This window comes from Cebus imitator, unplaced genomic scaffold (genome assembly GCF_001604975.1).
Source record: "Cebus imitator isolate Cc_AM_T3 unplaced genomic scaffold, Cebus_imitator-1.0 Scaffold533, whole genome shotgun sequence".
Lineage (NCBI taxonomy): Eukaryota > Metazoa > Chordata > Mammalia > Primates > Cebidae > Cebus > Cebus imitator.
In genome coordinates, this window is record NW_016107848.1 from 1,275,873 (window position 1) to 1,294,874 (window position 19,002).

At 38.7% G+C, this 19,002-nt stretch overlaps 1 protein-coding gene across 10 annotated transcripts in view; it reads right to left on the reverse strand.

The window, feature by feature from the left end:
• FREM1 (FRAS1 related extracellular matrix 1) overlaps nucleotides 1–19,002 on the reverse strand; it is a 162,134-nt gene that overhangs the window by 80,453 nt on the left and 62,679 nt on the right. For 9 of the 10 annotated variants that reach the window (XR_005197732.1, XM_017514683.2, XM_017514684.2 and 6 more), the window contains 5 exons: nucleotides 9,022–9,218; nucleotides 8,261–8,351; nucleotides 7,404–7,571; nucleotides 3,173–3,381; nucleotides 750–843 (listed from right to left, as the gene is read on the reverse strand). Coding sequence is in view for 9 of the 10 variants with exons in the window: in XM_017514683.2 (XP_017370172.1) it covers nucleotides 750–843; nucleotides 3,173–3,381; nucleotides 7,404–7,571; nucleotides 8,261–8,351; nucleotides 9,022–9,218 (759 nt within the window). In the remaining variant the exon portion in view is untranslated. Of the gene's footprint in view, nucleotides 1–749; nucleotides 844–3,172; nucleotides 3,382–7,403; nucleotides 7,572–8,260; nucleotides 8,352–9,021; nucleotides 9,219–18,067; nucleotides 18,322–19,002 lie in introns of those variants that run through there. The other variant, XM_037733499.1, reaches the window with a different exon arrangement.

Below are 19,002 nucleotides of genomic sequence, written 5' to 3' on the forward strand. Positions count from 1 at the left end.
TCACAAAGAGGCACCATACACACACACACACACACATATACATGGCTTTTTCTGCAAACAGAGAAACCCCAATGATACTAGTCTAACCTGCACTAATGTAAAATAAATATTCCTGAGTTTTATAGTTCAAAGATATTAGAAATAATTTATACATAGAATCAATTACTTTTTAAATCAAATATCTATGTTTGCGATCAGAGTAATTCTATCTTTAAATAGATTGGAGACAGAGAATACTATAGTTGGCCATTTCACCATTATAACTTTGATCTCTATTGCCAGGCCTGAGACATACAAGGATCGAAGCAGGTAACTTCTCACTTTGGAGGCTATGGGTTTCAAGTTCTGTCAAGACCTGAGAGTTTTCCAACCAGACGCTCTATTTCTATATGACTGCTATGATTTTAATGTGTCCCCAAAAAAGCATGCACTGGAAACTTGCAACAGTGTTGGGAGGTGGGAGGTTTACAGGTCACGAGGACTCTACCCTCATGAATGGATTAATGCTGATCATAAAAGGTTGAGAGTTCAGTCTCTGGCTCCCTCTTGCTCTTTTTTTGCCCTTCCATCATAGGGTGATGCAGCAAGAAGGCCCTCACTGGATGCAGCCACCCAATCTTAGACTTCCCAGCCTCCAGAGTCATGAGCCAAATACATTTCTGTTCATTATAAATTACGCAGTCTGTGGTATTGTGTTATAGCAGTACAAAACAGACAGACAATAACCCCGGGAGGAAACTTTCACCCACCTCAACATGTAGAACAAACACTGCTGAATTTGTGCCATCGGTGACCTCCAAGAGTATGTCATCCTGAAGAACCTCAGATCCATCATGTTGATACCTGTGGGAATGATATGTGTCACTAATCTCTTAGGAACAGTGTGAGAGTCTATTGAGATGCATGACACATGACCTCTTCCAAGGATCTGGCCATGTGTTCACTAAATAAATAAATAACAAAAACAACAACAAAACTAGCATAATCCTGAAGTCACATATTTAACTACTCATATATCCTTGAATGCAAAATTGCTCCACCCTGGAAAAAATGTGTTATATGCATTTCTAATGTGTCCTCAGAGTAAAAAGCAGCCCTTCAATTGCCACTGTGACAACAGGAACCATTTGGTATAGGTCTGTCTACTTGCAGAATACATTGACTAGGGCCAGGGGAACCTCAGGCTGAGCATTTGATGAAAAGTGGGACACTGTGGATTTGATTTTTTCTCTCCTTTTCTACTTCTAAGGCTAATCTACTCAGCTATTCTCTAAAACCTTGATCAATGAGTTATGTGTTGCCTCTGACTGTCATTCTTCCTCTTCCACTGACTAGCTATCTTCCTTTCAATCTATACAGATTCTTAAATCTCTCCCAGACCTAAAAAATACCTTTCCTTTCCTTTGTCTAGCCTTGGCCCTATCTTCCATTAATTCTCAGCCACGTTTCTTGAAGGCATTGTCTAATTCTAGGCTCTCCACATGTTCTCCAGCCCACATGTTCTCCATTGCAGTGATGCTTGCAAAGTTCTAAAGAGCTGCTAAAGTGAATTAAGCTAAATTTTAAACTTAAGTCCTAGGAATGGAAAATAAAGGTTGTGTTAAAAATAATACAATATATTAAACATATATAGTCTTTAACTATTGGGAAAATATCAGAGCTGAAAGATACTTTACCGAGGACTAGTTTCACCCATAGGCTGGGTAGAAACTCAGATTGGGGATTCCCTTCCTATGACGGGGAAGTACCACATCCTCCCCACCCTCCACGTTTCTCCCATGCACTACCCGCTATGCTTTATTTTGCCATGCTCTCTGCAATTTTTATCAAAAGTATATTGGTGAGTGACAATGCGCTAATTCTGTTTCAGTATGCTAAAATCCCTAAAAGGATGAAATGGTCCTAAGAATATATATCCAAAGGATGACTGGAATCAAGCAAATATTCTTTCAAAATCTGACCCCTCCATATACTAGCTGAATGAACTTGGGCAAATTCCTTAACCGCTTTGTACTTAGTTCTTCAATTAAAATACAAGAATGGATACCCTGTCAGACTTAATTACTGTGAAGATTAAATTTAAAAAAAAAAAACATAATTGCAAGTTCTAACAGTATGCTTGAACAAATATTTCTAGCAAATATTGGTACTATTTTTCCTATCCATCATTCACTCCCTAATGAGAATTACCTAAATAGAGTACTCCAACAGACAGCTGAGAGTTGAAATCTAAAAAATAAAAAATTTTTTAAACAAGAATAGGAGTGTGAGTGAAAAGATCAAGATACGTGGACTGTAAATCAATGATGGAACTAAAAACTGTCAGGATCAAACTGGTCTTCTTGTGCACAAACCTTAATTTCTGGCCAACTTTCTGGTCAAATGCAGAACTAAGCATTTGAAGTATAATCTCTCCTATCATACTTTATCTAAAGGGCCAATGCTCCGATTTATAGCTTGAATCTACAAGTGAGAAGTTAGTGTGTGGGTCTGCCTGACCATTGCTTTTGAATAGCTTGTGTTGTTTTCCAGAGAAGTTTCACTCAGTTTTGTAGAAAAGTTTCTTACAGAACTGCATTAAGTAGAGGAAATGAAAGATCTTAAGGTGAGGGCAACTTCTCTAGGACTATGAGGCCAGGGATTGTGCCATCCCTGTTGGAGACTCAGGCATTGCTTTACACCCTACCTACTCAGCTCACCCTGCTTGTTTGCCTGTAGATCCCTGCCCTAGTAGAATGGAATAAGATTACATTAAGGACATTGATCAACAGAGTTCTATCTCAGAGTTTCCAGGTTATGAAATTCATTTCTCTGGGAGACAAGTTCAATTATATACATTAGCCTCACAGATTATTTCAGTCTCTCTTTATCTAGTTTGACTATTACCTCTTGTGATATGTGCAGTTACGGCAAATTTAATATTTATGGCAATTAAATTTTGCCATTCAAATGTACATAAAATTATCTCCACTGGTATAGCAAGCCAGACAGAAAGAAAATGTCTGGAGAGAAAGGCAAAAATTGATCATTTGTAATTTTCAACTGACTTGAGTGTGTTAAGTGGCATGTTGGTATCCTTGTAGGAAATGGACAAACGTCTTTCTCTTACTCTGAACTGATCTAAATAAGGAAACAAAATATTTAAATTAAAAAAGCCATGAAATGTTCTAACCTAACTTTTAAGGTATGGAGATCGTCCCAAGAAAATGTGCCTCCTGCATTTAGAGGAAATCCATTCAGTTCCACCCTTCCGTGCAGAGGCAGTCCCCGCAGGGAGAGGTCAATATTGTTCAGCTTGGTATCTGCATCAGAAACCAGAATGTGCTCTGTGCTGATGACACCTTGACCTCCCTCAGTCACTTTCAGAGGGTTGGTGAATACCTAGAAAGAAGAAAGGAAGGAAACATTCAAAGCCTTGTTTCATGAGGGACCCCTGAAGACACAGCTCATTACATCACTAAAAAACTTTCAGTATTCCTTACTCCATCATCTACATTAGGTATTTCTCCTAATGCTATCCCTCCCCTATGCAGCAAACCACCATGGCACATGTATACCCATGTAACAAACCTGCACATTCTGTACATGTAACCCAGAACTTAAAGTAAGAACAAAAACACAAACAAAAAACCAAATTTCCAGTATTATCTTCACATGCCAACTAATTTTTCAAGAACGTAGTAAAAGGATAAGTTCATGGCTAGACATTTTGACTGAAAAATTTTTTTTACTATTTCTAATTCTAAGCATTAATATGTTACAAAGAAGCAAGGCAGATCTATAAGTCTGAAAGTATCTGCTTTTCATTTATTTCATAGCCTGTATAGTGGAATGAGCAATTATTACTACCCGTGCTGCTAAACTGAGAAAATAATAATTTTCATCCTTATGTCCATTCCCAACACTGTTCTATCCACATACAGCTTAGTCTAAAAAATAAACAAAATCTATTTCAAATTCCCCTGAAGAAAATGTTTCATCTACTTTTCATCCTAAAAATTCTTAAAGTCTTGGGAAAAGGATGGGAGCTTTAGAGCTTCAGTCATAGTGAATATTTTAGAAATGAAAATAATGCAGCGAAATTGAAGATTCCAGAGGAAATGGATTTATTCAAACATTAGACTTAAATATTAGAGTCACAAAGATAATTTGCTGTAACAGAAAAATAGTCACTGCTCGACGGACTAACAATTCATTTGTAAGTAAAAAGCAAGTTGAATGGCTTGGGATAGTTTATCACCCCTTTGGGAGGGGGCAAGAAGTGTTCTATGGTCAAATAAGTCTAGAAAAAAGTTACAAACATTATCCTCACCATAGAGGTTTATAAGGGACATAAACATATCCAAGGCTCTGAGATACTGCAGGAGGAAAATCTGCTAATTTTGTTTAACCTATCATTTCCCCAACGCTTATATTACAATGTGGAAGTGAAAGCAAGCAGATACAGTGGGTTACCAAATCACGGGCTCTGAAGGCCCGTCCCAGTGGTCTAGGGTAAGTGCTCTGCCCATGAGAAGATGCAGCAGTTCTCTTAGGAAGCACCTACTCTTCTCAGAGCAGCTGCTCCTCCCAGAAGGGAGGATGATCCCTGAATAAAGAGCTGGTACAGGAGGATGACAACATATTGGCAGAGGAAAGGGAAGGAAGCAAGTGAAGCTGCAGGCTCCACTTAAGAGCTGGTTCTGTCCTTCTACACACCAGGGCACAGTGTTGGTAGCAACTCCAGGCCACAGCCACCTGGGGCATTCCTGGTGCTAAAAGTCCAGCCCCTTGGGTCATGGGAATTATGAGACCTACAGTTCAGAGACTGCTACCTGCTCTTATTTAATCAACTACATCCTATCTACCTTACTTTACATCCTACCTACTCAGCTCACCCTGCTTGTTTGCCTGTAGATTCCTGCCCTAGCAGATCTACAGGCAAACTATTATTCTATTATTTAATCAACTACCACTGCAAAAACAAACAACAACAACAAAAAAACCCAATAGAAACAATAGACTTCTCTCCCTACAACTATCCCCACCCAGCCCCTCCCAAGTCTTACTTTCACTTTGCTAAGCCTACATTATCACTGTTTGTAGGCAAAAGAGAGACAGGGAGCTCTTACTCAGAGTAGTGTTGTCTTTGAATGAAGGTCCATGCTTGCCAACCTCATTTTTCTGAGCTGTATTGAATTAATATTCAACATGGAATCTTTAATTTCCAGTGTTTCAAGGAATCTACTTTGCTATATTCGATGACTTTTTAAGTATATATTTTATGGCAACTTTCAAAAAAAATAAAAGCATTAGGCTAATTTCTCCCCACTCATTAGTCATTAGCTTTTTAGTTCTTGCCCAAATCCAGTGCTCAGGTTTCTGGGACTCAGATTAGTACGGTGTCAACATTCTCCAATGGTTGTCACTCAGCCAGCTCTCTGCAGGAATTCTAAATCAAGAAACAACTCCTGTGGTGGGTCTCACTGAAGCTGCTAATATATTATTTCTAACATTCTCAGTTTTTTCAGGAACTATTTGCCCACATACTGTAAAAAATTTAAAAATTAAAAAAAATGGGAAGCTACCCTGCCATTCTTGCCCCAACTCCTCATAACTGTTCAATAACATTCACTTTTCCCTTTACACTTTTTAGTTTCCTCCTCAGATCATCCTTCGGCAGCAAAAGGCTTGAATTACTTTGCATAAAAGAGCATTTCTCCATGATTGTTTTAGAGAAAGCTTTGTCTTCTTTAGTGTGAGGCTATTTCATGGCCTGTATCTCAGACATAGAAAAGAATGGTCTGAATAAAATCTAATCAAGTTCATAGGCATTCTAAACAATTTCATCACTCGGAATATGATCGGGTTCCTGATAGGAAAGGTATCCAAGAATGCAGTTAGTTTAAATTCCTCTGTGTGAGCCCTTTGGCAGGTCTTCTACCAAAGGTGGCAAGTCCACAGGTGTGGGAGGTCAGGCCAGTGACAGAAATGAGTGTGGTGAGTTGGGTGGGGGTTTGGTGGGCTAGAGAGCACGCCCTATGCAACGGCTGCTGTGGGGTGTGCAGGTTCAATTCTATTAGAGCTGCCAGAATCTCAAACTAAGAATCAGCCTTAATAGAAAATCTTCTGACCTTTAAATGTTGGCAATTCATTATTTTAACATATTGTTTAGATCTATTGATGTGGTTTGGCTGTGTCCCCACCCAAATCTCACCTTGAATTGTAATAATCCCCACATGTGAAGGGCAGGTCCAGGTGGAGATGACCAAATTATGGGGGCAGTTTTCCCCATGTTGTTCCCATGGTAGTGAATATGTCTCACAAGATCTGACGGTTTTATAAATGGGAGTTCCCTGCACAAACTCTCTTGCCTGCCACTATGTAAGATGTGACTTTGCTCCTCATACACCTTCTGCCATGGTTGTGAGTCCTCCCCAGCTATGTGGAACTGTGAATCTATTAAACTTCTTTCCTTTGTAAATTACCAAGTCTCAAGTATGTCTTTATTAGCAGTGTGAGAATAGACTAATAATCCCATCAAAACTTCTGCAAGTTGGGCAACACTTTTAGGCCCTCAGGGTAAGACCTCTGCCCCACAACCTTGGGCAGGCATAGAGACGATGAGGTGTGACCAGGAAAGAAAACACCAATGCAGGCTATAGTCCAGGTAGGCACCTGGAAAGGTGACTTCTTTCCTTAAGGATGAGGCATGAATAGGCTTTGGTCCTTTCTGGTTCTTAATGAATGGGTAATGCTATTTTGTCTTCCTGCTTTTAAGGGAAATAATAAGAACAATAATGACTATACTAATTACGTCTAGCACTCTGAAGGTGGGTAGGGGAACTGGGTAGGTATAGGACAAACTCTCAGTGTAAATCCCAGCTTCACAAATAAAATACACAAGGTAGCAATGCCTTTGTAGTTTGATTTTAATCAAAGACTCAAGTCCTTTAAGGCTTTGATAAACAAGAGGCAGTGAGACAAAGTACAACAGAAGGGTCCATCTTAATTCATTTTGGAAAATTAAAGAGCTTCTTTAGATTACAGAGCAGCAGAGTTGGGCTGCAGTGAGCGTAAATAAGCCCTTGCAGTTGCTAAGAGACCCATAATTTAATCCCCTCCCCCGATCAACATGTGAAACTTAGCAGAAAGAAGAAGAAGTGAAAAAGAATTTGATAGAGATTTGATAATAATGTTAAATTTAGTAACTGGAAAATGTCACCTTTTACATAGAAAGTCCCATGGGAGGTAAAACATTTCTTCCCCCTGCTTTTTTTTTCTTTTTTTACTATACTGTAGATGGAAATTTCTTTTGTAAGTTAAAAAAACTAGCCTAAATGAAAGTTACCATTTCCAGTAAGTCTTCAAGACTCTCCTTTCTTTCCCTCCTTTTCATCCTCCACACCGAACATTGTACATACCTCAGGAACTTGATTGTCCACTGGGAGGACTGTAATGTTAAAGCAGATCCCATGCAAAGTGCCGCCATGTTGGTTACTGATAGAAAATGTGAACTGGATATCTCTGCAGTGGGGGCCAATGTCTTGCATAGGGGGCATGTAGGCCACTTTCATATAGTTTACAGCATGCTGCAAAGTAAGTTGAGATGGACATGTGGGTGTTGATTTGCAAGGATAAAAAGCTTTTATAGGTCAAAAAGAATCATCATGTTAATTGATACTGGAAACTGTAAATGCCACCATCACGACTTTGAAGATTACCAAAAGCTCTATTTTTACTTCAATGGCAAAAACTGCAATAACTTTTGCACCAACCTAATAGAAGCAAGGAAGAATTATCCTACAGAGTTTCAGAAGGAGCATGAACACCTTGATTTAAGACTTCTACCTCCAAGTCTACAAGAAAATAAAGCTTATAGTTCTTTATGTCCTGGTGGTTTATTTTAAATTACCCAGTTCATGGTATATTATTGTTGGCCCTTGAAAACTAATACAGTAAGATATTGAATAAATTGAATTTTGTGGAATAAATACGTATACACCAGATCCCCAAATTAGAGTCCTGCTGATGGCAAAACAATACAAGGGTCTGTTTTGTAAAATTACTGAAAAGATTATGAAACCATATTCAACTTGATTAAGTACTTTGAAATAGATGCCACGTGCTTAATGGAAACATACAGGCAACAAGTGTAAAGACATCAAGGCTTTGTGGCAGGTATCAAAGGCCAACATTCTCAGGCACAATACTAGGCGTGCCATACCTTCTAAGAGCACATTTACATCATGTTTGTCACCATTTTAGCATATCCTCATACCTGAGTGAATGACCTCAGCTCCAGGGCTGTAGGATTTTTGACTACCTTTGGTATGCTGTCCACCATGAATAATTTCCCAGCATCCAAGTGTCTAAAGAGAAATACAGAAGAACACATCAGCTCATTTTTAGATAAGAAAAATGAAATCAAATAGCCCACAATCAAAAACTGAAAGACCTCATTGTGAGAAGAAACCAGGTGCTCTATCTTTATATTTTTTCTTTATGGGGATTCTAGCATTAAGTCCAGTTTCATCAATGTCATCCTTGTCATGACTGCAAAAGGAATGTCCATAATTTTTTGCTTGGCATCATGAAAGGGAATTGTTACACTCATGTTAAAAATGCTTTCTTGCTATCATGCATATGATACTAGCCTAAGGTATATTCATGCCACTTCTCTGGATTGAAATCACAGAATGTAACCATTTTATGGCAGTAATTCGCAAAATTAATGTTAGGAATATCTCAATAAATCGTACTAAAAAGAAAAGTAACCATTGTCTTTCAAAAAGGGGATTAAAGGTTGTTTTAAGCCTACCAATGCTGAAGACACTACAAGCTGCAGATCACTTACCACCTAATACAGCTTTCAAAGGGAGACAGGAGGTAAGTTTGAGAGAAAAGTAAATGCCTAAATGAGTATAACTTCATGTCTGACCAATGGAGCAAGTGAACCACAGTACTATGTATTGCCATATATTGATACTTTCAGCTTTTTAATCCTAGAACTAGTAGCCCAAATGCTGACTTTTCAGATACCTGTGGCTGAAGGAGAAAAATGGAGGAGTAGTTATTGTGTAGACCAGCTCCCTGTCATATGATTCTGTATCTATAAAATGTAGATGTTTCTTAGTTATGTAGGCCACCTCAGTTTCCTTGACAACCAAATGCCGAGAAACTCCAGGAGCCTCCTTTGGAAGCTGGTCATCCACTGGAGTGATATGGATTGTTGCCACCTGGAATAAAAATATCTGTACCATTAATTTGAAATACAAACAAAAACAAAAAACAAAGAGAATGCCCCACAATCACCTAGTCACAGCTGAGATAGTTTCAAAAACTGTCACATATAATATTCTTCTGTCAAATGATTCAGGAGCTATTGAGAGTGTGAGCCAAAAAACGGAAATTCTTTATTCATTTAATATTATATTTTAAGAGTATAAATATCACAGGCCAGGTGCAGGGGTTCATGCCTGTAATTCTAGCACTTTGGGAGGCCAAGGCAGGTGGATCACTTGAGGTCAGGAGTTCAAGACCAGCCTGGCCAATATGGCAAAACCCTGTCTCTACTAAAAATACAAAAATTAGTTGGGTGTGGTGGTGGATGCCTGTAATCCCAGCTACTCAGGAGACTGAGGCAGGAGAACTGCTAGAATCCTGGAGGAGGAGGTTGCAGTGGGCCAAGATCATACCATTGGATTCCAACCTGGGCAACAGAACGAGACTCCAACTCAAAAAAAAAAAAAAAAAGAATATATAATTATCACAATTATAGTGAATCCAGTCATGAGTGCTACAGAATGGAAATATAAAACACAAAATATGTTCCTGGTTTTATTTTTACAACTCTCTTCTACCGACAACCTGTGCTTTCTTTGATAATTCCTATACTCAGTCATCAATCTTAGAAACCTTGACATAAATTTTGGTTCTTCCTTTTCCACCCACATATAACACATCACCAAGTCCCAGAGTTTCTACTTATAAAATTTCCTATGCAGTGACCATACTCCACATCCCACGCACAAGTGTCATTCCCATTGCTACCGGCCTACCTTTCATAATTTCATCCTTACATTATTGCATCCTTTCTGTTAGCCCTAATTCCAAGAGCTAATCTAGATTTTTCATACCTCTAGTGTTATCTTTTAACGAGTACAAATCAAATAAGTTAATTCACTTCTTCAAAAATCTTAAATAACTGGGACTACAAGCACCCACCATCATACCCGGCTAATTTTTGTATTTTTAGTAGAGATGAGGTTTCATCACGTTTGCCAGGCTGGTCTTGAACTCCTGACTTCAAGTTTGCCCTCCTCAGCCTCCCAAAGTACTAGGATTATAGGCATGAGCCACTGCACCTGGCCACCTTTCAACATCTTTTACTGCCTTTCAACATTAATCCAACACTAATTGCACACAATGCACTGACCATGTACTGGTCCTTGACCATGCTTCCACGGATCATGTTGCATCTTCAATCTAGAATGCTTTTCTCCTGCTTTCTCCAGCAATCGGAGTCCTTCCTACCCTTAAATGCGCTTCTTAGATCTTTCCCCAGTTTTTCAGTTGGAATTGTTTCTGAATTTTACTTATCCGTTGCTATGGTTTGAATGTTTGTGTTTCCGCTCTAATTTATGTTGAAACTTAATCTCCATTACAAGAAGTAGTAAGAGACAGGGCTGTTAGTGGTGATTGGACCATGAGGTTGAATTCATGAGCATCTAATCACCCTCATGAATGAACTAGTGCCTTATAAAAAGGCTTGAGGGAGTGAATTCATCTTCCATTCCTTTTGCTGTATGAGGACATAGCATTTGTTTCCTCTGGAGGAACAACAAGGTTGCAACAAGGCACCATCTTGAAAGCAGAGAGCAGCCCTCACCAGACACAAAACACGCTGGCAACTTGGTCTTGAACTTCCTGGCTGCAGAACTGTCAGAAATACATTTCTATTATTTATACGTTACCCAGTCTCAGGTATTTCACCATTGCAGCACAAATGGACTAAGACAGAGATAGCTACTGAAATACCTGAAAATGCGGAAGTGGTTTTAGAACTGGGTAATGGGTAGAGACTGGAAGAATTTGGAATAGCAGGCTAGAAAAAGCCTATATTGCTATGAATAGATCATAAAGGGTAATTCTCGTGAGGGCTCAGAAGAGGTGTGCTATAGACAGAGCCTCAGTCTTCTTAGACATTACATAAGTGGTCATAATCAGAACATTGGCAGACATACAAACAGTAAAGGCCCTTCTGATGAGGTCTTAGATGGAAATGAGGAATATCTCATTGTAAACTTGAAGAAATATCTTCTTGTTATAAAGTGACAACTTGGCTGAATTGTGCCTGTGTTCTAATGCTTTAGGTAAGGCAGAACTGAGCAGGAATGAGCTGGGATATGTGGTAGAAGAAATAACTCAGCAAAGTGTTGAACATGTTGTGTGGTTTTTCTTGACTTCTTATAGTAAACTACTAGAAGAAAGAAATGAACTAAAGCCAGAATTTATCATCAAAGGGGAATCAGAACTTAAAGATTTGAAAACTTCTCAGCCTGGCCATATATAGAATAAAAAAGCATGTTTAGGAGAGACCACAAAAGGTGTGACCAAGTGCCTATTTGACAAAGAGATTAGTATGAATAGAAAGAAACCAGTTGCCATTTACCAAGACAATGGAAAAATGACCCTGAAGGTATTTTAGACATCTAGCAGGCCACCATTCCCATCACAGGTTCAGAATGCCAGGGCCTTCAGGGCAGAATGGTTTCCAGGGAAGGACCTGTGGGCTCTCTGCCCAGCACTGCCTCAAGTCTCTGCTCCCTGCATTCTGATGCAATCCTCCTTGGCCATCCCAGCTGTGGCTTAGGCAGGCCCAGGAACTGATTGAGCCACCAATCTAGAGGACAGTAGCGGTAGTCCTTGGCACAAATATCAACTCTGCAGGTGTGCAGAGGGCAAGAGCTGTGAAAGCACAGCTGCTTCCATGTAGATTTCAAGAGATGCTTCAGAGAGCCTCGGGCCTCAGGCAGAGTTGCCTCAGGGGCACGGCTGCTGCAGACAGTCCCTACTAGGGCAATGCCCAGCAGAGCCATAGGGTCAGGGCCACCCCAGAGACCACCAACGTGCAATCTGGGAAAGCCTCAGGCACGTGATGCCAACTCTGACAGCTGTTGCATGGGCTGTACCCAGAAAAGCCATTAAAGCGGAACTGTCTGGGGCCTCGGGGGCCCAACCCTAGCCCCAGCATGTCCAGAAGGCAGGACATGGAGTCAAAGTAGATTATTCATAAGCCTCAAGACTTAATGTTGTTTGCCCTTTCTTCTTTCCTATTTCTTCCTTTGGAAGAGGAATGTCTATCCTATACCTGTCCATCATTGCATTTTAGAAGCATATAACTTGTTTGATTTTATATGCTCACAGCTGGAGGGGAAATTTGTTTCAGGATGAATTGTACCTGAAGTCTCATTCATACTTGATTTAGTACATAAATATGTAGTAAATGAGATTTTAGACTTTATTTTATTTATTTATTTTTTTGCATAGATGCTGAATAAGTTAAAACTTTGGGAGCTGTTCAGATAGAATTCGTGCATTTTGTATGTAAGAAGAACATAAACTGGGAGGACAGGGGTAGAATGTTATGGCTTATTTGTGTATAAATTTATTTATGGAAATAAATTTCTATTATTTCTAAATTACCCAGTCATTTATCCTGTTACAGTAGGTTTAACAAACTTAGACATCCCTCAACTAGCATATTTATTCCATTATTTTGTATTAGTAGTTGGTTTACAAATGGGTCTCTCTCCCAGACTGAAAGTTCCAGGAGACCAGCATTACAATATGGTGTAACTCACATGGAATTTGACAGTACAGTTATAGTCCTGAGCATACCACTTACTAGCAGCTATTTGACCTTGAACAAGTTACTTAACCTTTTAGTGTCAATTTTCTTATTAGTAAGTTAAGCATAATACTAACAATCTCACAGAGTTGTTATAAGGATCAGATAAAATAGGCAGCTTTGCAAGCAGAATAGAATTTTGAAGATAAGCAAAATGTCTCCTACAGTAGGCCAAAAGGGAACAGGAAAAATAGGGAAGGCAAAGGAAGGTTCTTTTCTTCTCAGTCAACTGAGTTATTTTTCTCCATTTTTCTTCTTACCACTCTGACTACAAGCATGAAAGGCTCTAAGATAACTTCTGGTAGCACGGGACTCCTTGCGAAAACCAGACAAGGTGCTACAGATCCCGTTGCAGGAAAAAAAAAAAAAAAGAAAAATCTCTGTTTTCCTCATAAAACCCCAGGAATTAAAAGGAAATGATCCCTCTCAAAATCAAAGGCTCTGTTCTGTTTTGCATTGTGTTATCTAATGATTTTGAGTTTTGGGGACATCAGAAATTACTTCACATTATGAGAGAGATTTGGTGAGTAATAACTAGGTAGAAAATACAGGTAAAGGATGGCTAATAGTAGTTGTAAATCAGAGAAGCATGCTCTTAGCCACCTGGAAAATAAGGAAACATCCCCACCCACCACTGGAAGATGAGACTCCCATCAGGGATGGGCTGATTACAAAATAAGCCAATTGGCTTTGGGTTGCCTTGCAATGAAATGCATGGCAGAAGCACTACACCATCGTCTCCCGTAGTATCTATATGGTCTTTTCATATTTGAGCATTGACATAAAAGCATAGCAAGAAGGTCTTAAGACACTAATCTGCCTTTTAGTAAAAAGGTTATAAAAGGTTTGTAAAGCTTTCACCTCATGGTCAAATTGGTTAAGATAAAATGGAATAATCTATAAGGTTTCATTTAAACAAACAAACTAATGCAAGGGTAAAATTTAGATAAACACAGAATTTTCATGTCATAGTAAAGGCTAATAAAAAGTTTTTGCCTTTTGAGCCATCATTTTGGCAAAATAATTTATGGAAATCTGGAAATTATCCTTCCTGATTCCTGGCTTTTTTAATGGTTCAGAGGGCCGCTGAAACATTCAGAAAAGAGGTAAACAGTATTATTTGACATGTTTAGTCACATGAGATTGCCAAAATGATGTCCAATCTTCTTTAAGTTATATTTTGGTGAATACTAATATATGTTCAAAAATTGTATGGCATTTCTAAAATTCTAATGCCTAAGTATATACTATCAATCATAATTAGGGGTAAAGTTATTGTAAACCAGGAAAACAAACTTCTTTGCCAGTCATGTTTTTACTGTCCTGGAAATGTTGACATTTGCAGACAATTGTTGTCTTGCTTTGTTCCTTCTCAAAAGACAGTTTATAATCAAACTATATTAAGGACTTTAACAGGTGTTCTCAAATGCAGGTTTTTAATAGCTTTTAATATTGTAACGTTGGAATAGAGAAAGAATGTACAGGACTCCTAAAAAAAACTGACCTGTTCACAAATAACAAGTAAACCAAAATTTAAGTGGATTGCACTCAGAAAGTTAAAGCAAACTTTTTGACTTTTGTTTGGAATACTGCTAATCCTTGTTTTGTTTTTCAGAGTTACGTAAACTTAAACTATTTACAGCCTTTAATAACTCGGTAAGGTATATTCCTGTAAACAAAATTTGGAGCATATTCATTTTTCTCTGCCTGGTTCCTGTAGAATTTGGAGGCTCTTATGGCAATGTAGTTGTTTGCACCAGTGCAATAAGAATCAATTTCTCTTTGTTAACAGGACGCAATTGGAAAACTGATTATTCAGGCTTTGACTGAAAGGTGTGTTTCCCTTTAAGTAAATAAGCTTGACAAGCAGAACCAATAAAAGCCTGCTGGGGAGAACTGGCCCCATACCTTGTCTACACAGTACCCGCACAGAGTTCCTAACCTGTAGTCAGTAAAGAATGTCACTTTCTAACAGGTCTGGAAGTTCCAAGTTTATCTTAGGACCTCAAGAGGAGAGGATCACCCAACTCACAGGTATTAGAGGATACAAACCCATGGATGGACTCAGCTTTAAAAGTCTTATCTGAAATTCCTTGTGAAACAGAGTTTCATCAAAGCCACTCCAAAGGCCTATGTAAAAATAACCATTCTTGATCCATTTTATGCAAATAATCTGGCCAAGTATAAGACTAAAGTTTATTTATAATTAGTTTTTTCCAAAAATGAGGACTAAAAAGAAAAATTTTGCTCCAAAGCTTATCATACACCATTAAATCTTAGTCTCATTACTTGTTTTTAAGTTTTTGCCTACACTTTAGACTAACCTTGCTTATTCTTGTGAATCAAGGGGTGATCTTCTGCAGCTTGGGGAAAAAAAAGGATGAGTAATGTAAAAATGTGAATCAATATGCTAGTTCTGGGCAATTATCTTGCAAATTCTGCCCGGTAATCAAAGTGAGTAAGGTGCCCATAACCAGGAATTGTCTTTGTTTGGGAAAATAAAACCAAGGAACTTCATAGATCTCTAAAAGGAAATTCTATAACTTGGCAAGTAAAATTTTAGATGGAAATTATCTACCACACCACACTTGTAGGAACTGCTGTCCTCACTCTACTATTTGCAATAGGGTTATACACAGTAGTACCTTCTAACTGAAATATTGGACAGAGAGCTTTCATTGCTGTTGTATTTCACTTAATTATCCTTATAACTGGGATAATTGTTACTGACAAAAAGGAAGCATAAAAGTTTTACTATCACTGAGTCTGCTAGGACTTTTTATTGGATTTAGTGATGTACTTTTAAATGAAACATGCTGCTTTTGGATTAACACCTAGTAAAGTAAAGGAAAATCTACAGGTACTTAAAAATCAAATCAAAATTGTTAACAGGCTCAGGGAAAATGCCAGCTTCAGCCCTGGGAGGCTATAATCCCTCTTTAATAAATTCCAGTCTTCTTTATGGAATTGGTTAACCCCTTTATTAAGCCCTCTCTTGGTTATATGTCTTGTATTGACATTTGGACACCATATACTCAGTACTATAACTCAAACTGTTTCTTCTCGCCCAGAAGCAATCAAACTCCAAATGCTGCTACAAACTGAACCACACATGGACACGCCATTCTTCTGAGGACCCATAAATCAACCCCAGGAGGAGGCCTAGCTGCTGTTCCCCATTCAATGACCCTTTTCAGGAGGAAGTAGCCAGAAAGAGTTGTTGCCCAAAACCCTCTAACAGCAGTTAGTGAGATACCACCACAGGGAGGAATGTGGTAGGAGTTATCAAGAAAAAGAAATTTTTTTAGGCAGATAGAAAGGAAAAGTGTCCTTGGGAAGTTTTCATCTTTTAAAGCATCTCTGGAAAAGTTTCTGGTAAAGCCCCAGGTCTTAGAGCCAGGCCAGCAACCTTTGATATGCAAATGTAGTGCATTAGAAACTGGGTCCACCCAACATGGCGATTTGTGTGCCTTCTTGCCCTTGCTCCACATGTTCTGGAAACATGGTCATCCCCACATATCCCCACGGTAGAACATTACAGCACCCTACATTTACATATTAAAAGGTTAGGGTGGGAGGGTCAGCTACCCCCCACCCAAACTCCCCTTCCCCACCCCCACTCCCCACCCCACCCCCACCCCCCGTGTAAATGACATGCCTGGTCAAACCAAGTCCCTGAGCTCTATGCAAATCAGACACAGCCTCCTCCAGCCTCTGCATATATACCTGGCTGGTCCACCACACTTGGGGACCTCCTCTTTCGGCTTCGGAGCCCCCCCCCAAATTTGCACAGGGGTAGCTTCTTCCTTCCATCTTCTCCCTTCCTTCTTGCCCCTTCTTGCCTATGAAACTCTCTGCTCCTTAAAACTACACACATACACACACAAATGTGCCCACCAAGAATTACTACAATGGTATAAGAAAGCATGCTGTACATTCTTTTTACACAAAGAACACATTGGAGAATAAATTGGCATGGAAAATGGTCTCTTTGAAGGCACAATAACTATTGTTTCCTTATTAAATCCAGTTTTCCAATTAAGTGGAGCCTCACTGATCTACACTATGGCTGGGAAGTCCCACAGAGAATTTCTGAACTTTGTAGATTAGCAAAACACTATAATTGGGAGGGAAAAGACATGACACAGACTCCAGGAAAATAGAAAAATGACCGCCATTATGTTTCTTTATTTTGATAACTGGATTTAATTTTTAATTATTGAAATGCTTCATAATGGATAGTAAACATGGTGTAAACTTTTGCAACAGTCATGAAAGATAGAGACAGGAAATTAATTTATTGATCACCTACTAAGTACTGGGTACTCCCTGTGCTACTAGCTATCTTGTGTGATCCAGATAGCACTTTGCTAATAATAGCCATGGTTATTATTCCCAATGCTCAGAGATAAAAACCTGAGCCCCAAATGGGTTAATTGATTTGCCCCAGGGAGCACAGCTTGTAGGTTGGTGAGCTGAAGTTCTAGTCTTTTTCATGTCATAGAAAAAAGCTTAACCATATTTTGGTTTTTTGGTTTGAGTGTCAATTTCAAAAAGAATTATCATCATTTTCAAATTGGGTATTCTGAATACCATTTTGTAGTCAAAAGTGGCATTGCTGATCTGTGCTTCCATCACAACATCAAAATAAATCAAAACCATGGAATCTTCTGATCACAAAAGCAACCATCAGGTAATCAACTTATCTGAACTTCTAGTTACTCAACTAGAAGCTGAAAGTTACGAATTTTGTTGAATATTTTAAATCTATTTTTATTTGTAGGATATAACTAGATACTTGTCCAAATTGAGGATGTAAACATCAAATAGACCAGGTAATCATTTGAGTTCCTTAAAAATTAGAGTTTCACTAATAATATCAGAGTTTTAAATATAAAAATGCTTGCCAGCACACACACACACACACACACACACACACACACACACAAATACTTCTTTTATTGGCATTCACACACTTATTTCTCTGAAACTCTTGAAGAATAAAGCTTTACACTTATTACCTCCCCATCTCATTCCCTCCCTAGTCCCTACCAAATGTTTGGGTCTTCTTATTTCCTCCTAGTTTCAGTAAAAGTTGAAAGAACCAAAATTCATTTTGTGATCAATAAACATTTCATGAGTGTCCACACCGAATCAGATACCTGGGTTTAGAAACATTGAGATGAGTAATTCAGGATTCCTGCTATCAAGGAGATAAGAGTTGATCCAGTAAAAGAAATAGTGGTTTCACTTTATAGAAAGTTCGAGAACAAAGATATGTGTAAAGACGCCAGAATGTATAAAAGGCCAAGCTGATCCAGCCTGATGGTTTGTGGAATGGGGTCACCAGAGGATTCTTGGAACAGGTGATGTTAGAGCTGAGAGTAAGTGCATAGTCTGGAGAGAAACTAAGCCAAAGCTACCACCAACTAGAAGAGAGAGAATGGGAAAAAAACAGATGCTAGATTAATTTCACTAGACTACTGCTGCTCTATCAATGAGTTTTAATTTATCACAACTATAAGGATTTGGTTAATCACCTCTATTTGTAAAAGGCCATAGGAGGGGTTCTGAGGATGATCTAGACCAGAAAAAAATGAAGGTTGAAGCTGAAGTGATGGCAGTGAGGTGGAGACGTACAGATAGATCCAAAAAACTCATCAAGCAGATTTAGTAAACCTACTGACTGATTGGTTGTGCAGATATTAGAGAAAGGTATCAGGGATGACTTCAGCAAATTCTAGCTACAGTCATTTTGTACAAGTTTTTAGGAACACATGCTAAATGTATTTTGGTCATAATAAGTTTAAAATGCTGATGAGACATACATGTAAAGATGTCAGGCAGAGAGGCAGGTACACAAGTCTGAGCTGGATAAATATTTAGGTGCCAAAGATACATGGTGATGAAGAGAGAGCAAATGTGTAGATCTCCCTCTCTCCCTGTCTCTTTCTCTTTCTAACATAAATTAAGAAGATGAAAGCAGAGAAAAACATGATAAGCATCTTTAGAAATCCATCCATCATAGGGAATAAACTTATAACTAGATCAACAGGGTTTAGTTCGACCAATTTGCCCAGATTCAGAAATAATTATGCTGTGCTTAAGTT